The sequence below is a fragment of the Catharus ustulatus genome, unplaced genomic scaffold, assembly GCF_009819885.2.
Source record: "Catharus ustulatus isolate bCatUst1 unplaced genomic scaffold, bCatUst1.pri.v2 scaffold_116_arrow_ctg1, whole genome shotgun sequence".
Lineage (NCBI taxonomy): Eukaryota > Metazoa > Chordata > Aves > Passeriformes > Turdidae > Catharus > Catharus ustulatus.
The window spans coordinates 45,112-55,989 of record NW_024879462.1 but is presented as its reverse complement, the minus strand read 5'-3'; the positions used below and the strand labels follow the sequence as shown (position 1 = coordinate 55,989).

Sequence of the window (10,878 nt, the reverse complement as noted above, 5' to 3'; positions counted from 1 at the left end):
AGCTGTCCCTGTCTGGTGTTCATCCTCCAGGTGGGTGAACCCTGGCCTGTGGAACCGCTGACATGGCATGATGGAGGGGACAGCCCACGGCTTCAGCTGAGTGTGTCACCACAAGGCTGTCCCACACTGGCTAGTCGTGTGTTCATTCCAGCTCTGCAAAACTCCTAAGATGCTGTTACCTGCCCTAAGATTTTGCCATCAGTTTGTGCTTTAGGTCAGTAAAAGTTGGTTTGACAAGAATTAGCTGTGTTTTAGACCAATGTTTAGTCATAGGGCAGGAGTGTGTGTTATTATTGCTTTTCCACACGTACCTTCCTTCTGTTGGAAGATGCTCTACCACTCGGCAGAGCATCCTCTGAATGTTCCCCAAGCTGAAAGAGAGAGAAGATTCAGCTGCAAGAGTTTAGCACTTTATAACACAGGAAGGACACTTGCAATTTAAAGCAGTTAACTGCGTATTTAAGGACTCCTAAAGGTACTGACAGCCCTGAAATGGGACCTGTTTTGAACAGGTTTAATCCAGGAAATAAATATGCAGTAATAAAAATATTCAATGATGTTAGGCAGGTGCTGCGAAAGCAGGATAGAGTTGTCTGTTTCCTCTGTTTTAGTTCCTGACCTATAGGAATATTTCCACTGCATTTAACACAGAGATGACTGACTGTATTTAAGGACCTGGCAGTCAGGAGAATAAAATGACGTCAGGGCTGATCTTCCTTCCTTCTGCCTAGTTGTAGTCAATTGAAATAGGCAAAGAAATCTTTGAAAAAAGCAGTGGTTTTCAGGGGAAAATGTATATTCAGGGGACATTTTTGCCTCCTCCTGACCATGCAGGGAAAACAGGACAATGCCCAATGCATTGATCTGCCTGATGATAGGAATGCTCTACCCAGGGATTTGGGCAGGTGTAATAGATGGGTCAAGTCCACCTGTATGAGATGGAAGAAGGCAAAATGCTGGGTCCTGCCCTTTGGTCTCTACCACCTCACTCAGTGCAACCAGCTGGGAGAAGAGGGGCTGGAAATTGGCAAGAATCCAATGGCATCCCAGCTTCTGTCAGAGCCAATGAGGCCAGCAGGAGCAGGGCAGTGATTGTCCTTCCCCACAGGGCAGCAGTGAGGCTGTACCTCCAATCCTGCATTCACTTTTGGTCCCGGAAGAAGAAGAATGGAACAGAGATTCTTCATAGTGTGCACAGAATGAAAATGGAGCTGGGGAATGGTCTGGAGTACAAGTGTTATTAAGAAGGGCTGAATGAGGTGGAGTGTTCAGCACAGAGGAAAAGCTCCAGGATGACGTTATAGTTCTCCGGAGATCCATGGAGGGAGGTTGCAGGCAGGTCAGGGTCATTGTACTCTCCCAGGAAACCAAGAATATGAGCAGAAGAGATTACCTCAAGTTGCACCACAGGAGCTATAGATTGGATGTCTAGGAAATATTTTTTGTAGAAAAAGGATATCAAGCCTGGGAACAGGCTGCCCAGGGAAATGGCTGAGTCAGCACCCCCAGAGAGATTTCAAAGCCATGTGGATGTGGCATTGGGGGACATGGCTGATTGGTGGAGTAGGCAGCATTGAGTTTGTGGCTGAACTGTGTGACCTTAAGGGTCTTTTCCAAACTCAGTGAATCAGAGACTTAACTGAGGATAAATGTGCAATCAAGGCTTAGATTCAATGATCATGAGGGGTGCTTTCCAACATGGATATTGATGAGATTGCCAATGGAGAGCAGCTGATAAGAAAGACAAAAGAAAGACCAAGAGAAGTTCTTTGAAGAAGATTTAATCAAAGGCTCCCTTTATCAGTACACATGGGCCCCTCTGACTGGCAGTGCTGAGCTGGGGACAAAGGGCGGGGCTGGCCTGGCTGTGGTGTACTGTGACACATGTGTGACATGGGGGACATGTCACAATGGGGGCAGCTGTAAAAGGCCCCAGCAGGTAACACTGGCCCTGTATTGCTTGGGCAAGTGGTGAGTGCACACGTGGTGGGAGGACAGGCTGGGGACAAGGGTTGGCAAAGAAAGGCTGTGCCTGGGGCTGGGTTTTCCCCCTGCATGCAGGGACAGCTCCTGATGGGAGAGCCTTGGGCAGGGCACTGTGCTGCTGCTTCTACTGCTGCTGGGGCAGAGGGACAGGCCTCACTGCTTGCCAGTGACATGGAGCTCTATTGTTCCTGCCCCCAGAGCAATGGCATTGGTGTCCCTGCTGTCCCCAGTGCCAGCTGCCTCTCTCCCAGCATCATACAAGGCCTTCTCTCCATTCTCCTGCAGACCATGGATTCCTGGGTCTTGTGGTTCTTGCTCTTGCAAAGTGTACTCCAGTACCCACAGCCTGTGGGTGATGGTTTCGATGAGGTGACACGTCTGCGAATGGAAGTGCGTGCCAAGCTCCAGGAAGAGGCGAAGATGCGGCTGGAGCAGGAGTTGGAGCAGCTGGTCCTGACGCAGGGTGTCTGGGGCTGGGAAGACCTGCTCTGCTCTGCCTTGCAGCCCTGGCAGCTCTGGGCTGTTGCTGGGCTCCTGCTTGTACCCTTGGCCATGTGGAATATGTGGAGGAGAAGGAGCATGAGGAGAGTGGTGCACGAAGCAGAAAACAACGGTGAAAATGAAGAGGACATCAGAAATGTGGGTGCAAATGAAGAAGGTGCTGGAAATCAAGATGTCGATGTGGGAGATGAAGGAGAAGATGAAGACAGTGATGTGAATGAGGAGGACCACCAAGATTTTGGCAATGTGAGGCAACTTGCTGAAAATGAAGAAGGAGATGCCCAAAATGAATTCGAGCGTGATTGGGATGATAACCTTGGAAGAATGGTAATGGAGCGCATCCAGTGGCCAGTGCAGGACCTGCTGAGAGGATGCCAGTGGACAAGTCACCTCATGGAATGTTTTGCAATTTACTTTCGACGCATCTTGTCAAACAGCTTCTACCCAGTCCTGCACAAAGCCATTGGGGTGGGCAGTGCCTTTGAAGGTTGGAGTCCCCGTGAGCAGGATGTTGTGTACCAGGTGCTGGTACCCATGGCTCCTCCCCGAGGGCACAGCTTCCACCTGGAGCTGGACACTGCAGGGCAGGAGCAAGTGAGGAATTTCCGTGTGCGTGTGCAGCAGGAGTGCACCTGCAGCAGTGCACAGTGGTGTAAGAACATGCTGTGCTTCCTGCACCACCCTGAGGAGGAGCTGAGCAGGAATCAGGATCCCAGCCTCCTTGACACGCTCTGCACCGACTCCTACCTCGACGTGCACAAAACTGGCCGCTGGTTCTACCAGCTGGTGAGAGCAGTCTGGCCGGCTTTGCTTCAGTCCCACAATTGGCATTTAGTGCTGCTGCCCTCCAGACGCTCCTGCCAATTCAAGGTGACCAACGGCAGAGAAAGCTTCCGCATTGAGATACTCTTTGGGGTGCGGCAGGGCGACTCAGACATATTTGTAAGCAGTGAGCCCAGAGAAGCCTACACCTCAAGCACCATCTGGCCAGAGAGCTACGCTGTGGCAGAGATGAAGTTCTTCAAGTTAATCACCAGGCGGGCCCCTCCTGGTAGCTTGCACCTGAAATGCCTGCAGTTCTTCACCCGTCTGCAGCTGGGCTTAGGTTTTTCCACCTATACTATGAAGACCATTGTCATGCACCTCCTCAGCATTGTTCCCGTGTCCCAGTGGCGCAGGAGACATTTTGTGAGGCGACTGCTGGACATCAGCGAGGGTCTTCGCACATGTGTAGAAGTCAGATGCCTCAATCACTTCATCGTGGGCAACCGGAGGCTTCCTGAGGTGATCAGATTGCCTGCAGAGATCCTAACGGCCAGCCCTTGCAACCTCTTCCATGACCTGGAGATGGATCCTGTTGCCCACTCCCAGGCCATGAGTCAGTACGTGGATCTGTACTGGTGGTTCAAACGGATCCTTAACAACGAAGATTGAAAGAGGTTTACCTGGACTGGAGTCTGAGAACAACCTGCCAGTCCATGGGAGAAGAGGGCAGAATGTGGGTTAGAGAGGGAAGGGCAAACGCAGCATAGCAGCACTGTGCCAGCAGCAGCAGCAAGAGCAGGGTTGTGTCAACATTCTCCCCAGCACTGCATCCAGAGATGTCCTGGCTGGCTACAAAGTTCAGGGAGTATGCAAGAAGAAACAGTCTAGTGCCTTTTTTTGCTCTCTGGGCTCTGTGTGGAGAATCTATAGCCTGGTGAGAAGCTGACACAGAGCTGAGTGTGCAGGACATGGAGAAGGCGCTGCTCACCGGCAGTGGCAATTGCTGTCACAAATTTCCTGTAGAGGAAATGCGCACTCGGGGAGTCACAGCTGATGTAGCAGAAGAGGCCGTGGCCAGGGGACTTGTGAAAGAGAGTGCCATTACCACCAGGACTGTGACTGCCCCCACCTCTTTCTTAGAGTCCAGTTTCCCTCGCAGAGCTTCATTGGGTGCAAAGATGTTGATTTCAGAATCCCAGAGGAGGGAATGTTTGAAATGATCACCTGTGGGATCATCTGGTCTTGGGCTTCTCCAGCAGGGTCTTCCTGCTTGCTGTCCATTTCTAGGGTGGCATTCATGTGATTCTTGCCTCTCTGTAGTGAGGGAGTGTCCACAATCTCTGGGCAAAGCCCAGGATCAACTGATGGCCAGTGTTTCTCCTTATCCCTGGAAAGGAAATATCTATCTCAGCATTGTACCAGTTGTGTTGGAATTGATCTGAAGTTAGAGTCTAGAATAGATTAAATTAGAACCTAGATTTTCATGTGATTTGTATATATCTACATATATTTATATGTCATATACATATGTGTACTCTAAAGCTTTTCAATGACCATATATAATAGGAAAATAGAATAGAACAAAGCAATAAGGTAAAGTAAGGTAAATAATATCAAAAATATTAAATATGTAATTGTTATATCATAATGAAAATGGTTTATAAAAGCTTGTATAAGTAATTACGTTTAAGCAATTCAATGTAGCACATATTTATTGTCACTATCTGTTGTGACATATTAATGCTCTTAGTGCATCTATATTTGGAAAGATTTTCATAAAATGGGTGCATTTTTAACATGCTTAATGTATAGATGTATTTATTACATATTTGGTGGTTTTTAAATGTGCAATATAAGCCATAATTTGTATCTCTCTCTGTTGGGGGCACATGGTTACACTCTAGAGTTAATGCATTTATGTGTGGCAAACCAGAAACTGCTTTGCTCTTGATTCAATAAAGTACAATATTCCAGAATCTGCATGGTGCAAGATTTTTTTGATGTCACTCAGACTTATGGTGTTGATGTACACAACCTGGCTGTCCTCCACCAACAGGTGTGAAGCCTTCCCGAGGTGGGAACACACTTGGTGGCACCAAGCAGATGGTGAGTTTGTTGGTACTTCAGCCCTGGCAACTCTGTGAGACAAAATGAGGCTGAGGCTTTGGTGGTTTTTCAGTTCTCGCGTCATAACCCTTCTGCTGATGGCAAAAACAATATGGGATCATGAAATGCACCTACTGCCCTCTTCAAGCCACCCTCACACGGAAAGTAGCAGCTTTTCAAAGAGATTTGCAGAAAAAAACACATTCCTGCTCACAAGCCCACATTTTCTGAAGCAAGTAAATTATCCTGTCTGAAGGTTTTAATCTGAAAAAAGCATAATCTTCTGTAAGGAAGACATCTAACATCCACCTAGATGGCTAAAGTGAGGCGCGGTTCTGAAAGCAACCACAAGCAGGGCTCTGTGCAAGCAATACTGAGAAATTTCAATAATTGTTGGCATTATCATCCCTTCCTCCAAAAGAATTGAATACATAGTGTGAGATTACAGAACAGCACTGTTATTCAGCTGCTGCTGAGACGTGGGGAGAGACTTATGTTATTAGGCATTTAAATTATGGGGCAGGAAGATTAATGATGTGCAAATTAGCTTCATTCTATTATGAGTAATTTTTGCTTTCATTAGCCACTATCATTCCCCAATGCCAACACTGCCTTACATTTGTGATGTTCAAATGGTATATTAAGTGCCAAATTATATATCGACTCACCTAATTGAGTGCATTGAGTACAGAAAATGTTTTGCTTTTGTGAACCTCTGCTGCCCCTTTGTCAACTATTTCTATCAGAAAACATTCACAATGTCTAGCAGAGCTTTGGGACCATCTATTATCCTTTAGCTTTTCAATTAGAGACAAAGTATTAACTCAGTCTGCAGGTTGCTCTGCCTTCTTGGTAATTCTCACTGTATCATTATCATATCATCATTTTCTGTTTGCTGCATTCCTTAAGGCAAAGGGATTATTTTCCTGGGGGATTGTTAAAAGGATTTACTGCCTTGGCTGTCACAATGCAGTATTTCTTCCACCAGGCACTTTTCACCTTGTAATGCAACTGCAAAGTGTCCGCAGTCACCTCCTTCACTCTCTGGTTTTGTCGTCTGTGGCAAGTACATTTTCTCATTAATCTCACTGTTAAACAATTTTAGATTTTAATATCATGGCAGATAATGTGATTCCACATACACAAAATTTGAAAATTCCTAGTTTTTAATTCTGTCTTCTCTTTGTAAAGAAGTGTGTTGCTCTTTGAAAATAGAAATTAATTTCACTGGGACCACATAGGCACAAGGACAACTCAACCCAGCTGAGGTTAGCAGTATCTGCTTCTTTATGCTATCAGGATTTAAAACAAATAAAAAGAGTTAGCTGATGCATATCCTGCATGTCATAAGAGAAAAGAGAATGCTTTAGATGTTTGTATGTTTTTCTCAGCTCTGATGTTTTGTCCTGAGCATTTTTTTACCCTGTGGCCAGAATTATTGGCAGTGGGTGAGCTCCTCTTAGCTCCAGCTTACTCTGGATGTTGCATGCCTGCTGCACAGCATCTCTCCTCGCCTCTGGAGCTCATGGACAGGATTCCATGATGGATCTTTGGATTTCCTTTGCCTCTGCTCCTTCTGATCCAACATCTCTCACACAAAACCTATGTGCAGCCACTTGGCCCTGGCTGGGTTTGTCCTTGCACTCCTTGTCCCTGCCTGCCTTCCCTTGGTGTCAGGAGCTGCTGGGCTCGGGGATGAGGCTGCACCTCCCCAGAATAAATAACACGATGTGAGAAATGGATTTGTAAAGGATTCTCAAAGCCTGACTAAAAGCTCAATCAGTCTTGAACATCTGTATGCAAACTCTGAGATAAGGTGTGCTGACTTAGAGAAGATGTTGAGAGAGACTGAATTAGAAACAGGTTTCAAATGGCCTTCCAAAAAGACCAGATAATTTTAAGAATTAGAACTGTGAAAGATGCATTGTAGCAAGACCAGTGGGGTAAAATAATAGGTGATTGGTGTTAGAAGGATTAACACCATTATGTGGCAAAAGCTAATATGCTGAAAAACTTTCATAAGGCATTGTAACCGAGAAATAAGTTGGCTTCTGATAGAATGGCACAGAGTTTTACATATCTTATGTTTCACCCTTCAGTGAGACTAATAATGGAATAAAATCTTTTTAAAAAGAACACCTCCCAGTTGTCCCATCTCTGTAGAACTGGGATTTTCCAATAACACCCCAGGTAGCACAGGGGCTTGGAACAGCATGGGTGCTCTGCCCCTCAGCCCACCCTTGGACTGGTTGGTTTAAAATGGCGGAGTTGCAGCACGGATCAGAGTATGTACACATCAGAGCTCAGGATTTCTGGCAGGACTCAAAGCATGAAGACGCTGAGCTAAAATGTGCCAGGTCTTCTGTAACTCAAGGTAATGACTTTTAAAAGGCTCTGACCAAGTTTAAAGGCCTTCTTAAACCCAGCTGTCTGTCGGTAATGCAGGTTTAAAAAGGCTCTGACGTATCTAAAAGTCACACTTTTTAAGGGCAACAAAGGAGAAGAATAATAGCTCCTGGTATGTCTTTTATGCATTAGATGTAACACCGCACTATCATTAAGGCAGGAAAGTGTTAGCTCAGGGAAATATGGGACGTATTTAAGGCAATTTTTTAATAAAAATTGTTTTAGGCTGTAAACAATCCAAGAGTATCTACCTGAAACACTGAATCAGAAGTGATAGTGAAGTCAATACTTTTTTAAAAAAAATTACCTGGATTTAATACTTAATTTTACCTTTATGGGATGCAAAAAAAAATATTTTATTACCCTTGCTACAGAAGTTCTGTACTGGGATTTTGCTAAATGATCTGTTAAAGAAGGAATTATTTTCCATTCATAAGACATGCTGCTGCCAGAAATTTTAGAAATCTACTTCCCCCAATGTTTATGTCCTCATGGGGCTAGTTTGGTTATAGTTGCCAGTTGAGAATCTCATTTAGAATATGGTGAGATGATCTGAACTACCTGTTGTTTCTCCATGTATGTTTTGCCCAAAGAATGGTTTGCTGCAGCTGTTTGTATGGTAGGAGAGGGTGCAGGGTGATGGCTGAAAATGTGTGCAGCCTCTTAACTCAAGAGCAAGGAGTATAATATCTTCAGTAATAACATCCTGAAGTTGCTTGCAAAAAAACAAAGAATAAAAACTCTCAACATGCACATTTCCTTTACTCACTTGCTGGACAAACCTTTTCTCCTTTGCTTTTCGCCTGAGGCTGGATGTGAGCATTGTTGTGGATATGTCATATTGCCCATTAATCTGAAATAAGCAGCAGGCTGCCAATCAGAGTTGTAATTCAATATTTGTAGTGAAACACTAATCTTAAAGAAATTAGGATTTTAGTTAAAAATTTAAAAAGCTAGGCTTGAGATAGTTACCTGAAACTTAAATAATTCATTGCCTGTCAATTTACGTTTGCTTAGCTGTGCTTGCAATGGGAAAGGATGAAGCTAGTAGTTAGGTGCAAAGAACAAACAATTGCAACCAGAAACTCATTCTTTGCAAAACTGGAGTTGCCCCAAAAGCCATTTGTATTGTCATTAATAGAAAAGGTCAGGGTGAGGAAGACTTGCCTTACTTCCTTCTTTTAAAACCCCTCCCCACAAAAACGACCCCAGACTTAATTCAAGAAGCCAACCACGCATGCTTAATAGCCATTCAAGCTAATTACCATAGGAAGCAGGGGATGGGAGGGGCTGGTATTATGAATATGTATTTGTTTAAACCTTTTGTCAATAAATAGACTCTGTGACCACCTGTAATTTCGCAGTGCATATTAGGGGGCTACCCCATGCTGCTGCCCAGCGCTGAATAAACATACCCTTTCTAACTTTAAATTGTTAGAGAGTCTTTTGTCCATCACAGTTGAGTATTGGTATTACACCAATACTCATATTTTGGTAAATCAATTTTCACTTTCTTAATTATTGTTCTTTTTTTGCTGGGGAATGACAGTCAGATTACAGGGAAATGGACAGGGGACTTCTTTTGATTGATTTGTGAAAGTACTAAGAGGTTAATATTGCAGAAAATGCAAAACAAGTATGAAATTATACCCACTGTCCCTTCTACTATGTGATTAATAACTAAGAGTGCATTAATAATTTTTCTTTCTGTTTTGGATAAGCAAAATGAAGCACATCTGTCTCTGGATATCAGATGAGTATGAGGAGCAGCTTTTGGTGTCTTTTGAAGCTTTGAGGATTTTCACACTAGGTTTTGGTATCCCACCAACAGCAACAGACTTGTGAGATACCAAGAGATGACTTGCACTTCATGAAAACAAACAAGGAAGGGGAAGACAGCATGGGGAGTCAGAGGGAGAGGGAATGGAGGGAGGAACTCTGATATCTGGATGTTGTGGTGGCCAACAGCTGGCCTGAAGTCTTCATAGTTATAATTAATCCTGGTTTTATAACTGAAAGGTAACTAATTATAGAAGTACCTTGATTCTACAACTTGACCAGTGTGGACAGTTGGAGAGCAGACCTGGGCCAGTGGGGACACGAGCAGCTGTGGGCTGGTTGGCCGGGTGGCAGCTGGTTCAACGCATGGGGATTGACTGCACAGACCTTGGGATCTACATGAAGGAACAGAGCTCTCAATAAAGTTGGCTCTTGTGCATGAACTTCGGAGTGTGTTGTCACATTCCTGCCTCCAACATCAGCAACAAGGCACATCTGGGGAAGGCTTAGGACTGTTTTCACATTTATCTGTTGGTTTTCCAGGTCCCTTCCTGATCCTTACAGTTTATCTCAACATGAGGATGCAGAAAGATAAAAGACTCCACAGAGCTACTTTGCTCCAGGATTTGCTCCTCTTCCTCTTCCTCTTCCTCTTCCTCTTCCTCTTCCTCTTCCTCTTCCTCTTCCTCTTCCTCTTCCTCTTCCTCTTCCTCTTCCTCTTCTCCTTCCTCCTTCCTCTGGTTCACTGCTGGGAGGTGATACTGGTCCTTTAACCCGAGAGATGATTGTCCAGCCTCGTTCCTGGGACTGCACCGCAGTGTGTGTAGTAAGTAACACTTGGAATGGGTCTTCAAACCTAGGGGTTAGTGGTTGGTTATTCCAGGATTTTATTAACTCCCAATCTCCAGGACTGATCTGGTGTACATCTGCATCAAGCGGGGAAGTTTGGGGAAGGTATCCTTTCCAAGATTTCCCAAAGATTTCCCAATGTTCTCCCAATGACCTCTAGATATTTTTGGGTTGCTGTCTCTCCTTCTATGTAGTTCCCCGTACTGAAAGGAGTGATAAGGAAAGGAAGTCCAAACATCATTTCATAGGGGAACACTCCTATGTCCAACCGGGGCCTCGTTCTTATTCGTAGAAGGGCAAGAGGCAAACACTTAAGCCAATTCATCTGAGTTTCAGAAATCAATTTTGTTAAAACATTTTTGAGGGTTTTATTCATTCTTTCTACCCTTCCTGAACTCTGGGGATGTCATGGGGTATGTAACCTCCATTTCATTCCCAAAGCTCTTATTACTTCTTTTAGGGCTTGTGCAGTAAAATGCGAGCCTC

The 10,878-nt window shown here is 44.7% G+C and overlaps 1 protein-coding gene across 1 annotated transcript; it reads left to right on the top strand.

Annotated features, from left to right (window-relative positions):
• The first annotated feature begins 2,370 nt into the window (after positions 1-2,370).
• LOC117011342 (inositol 1,4,5-trisphosphate receptor-interacting protein-like 1) lies at positions 2,371-3,921 on the top strand. The gene has a single exon (XM_033086697.1). It carries the CDS (start codon positions 2,371-2,373, stop codon positions 3,919-3,921), a length of 1,551 nt encoding a protein of 516 aa, XP_032942588.1.
• The last annotated feature ends 6,957 nt before the right edge of the window (positions 3,922-10,878 follow it).

Coding starts and splice junctions, on each gene's coding strand:
- LOC117011342 (XM_033086697.1), top strand. CDS start 2,371: ATGGAAGTGCGTGCCAAGCTCCAGGAAGAGGCGAAGATGCGGCTGGAG.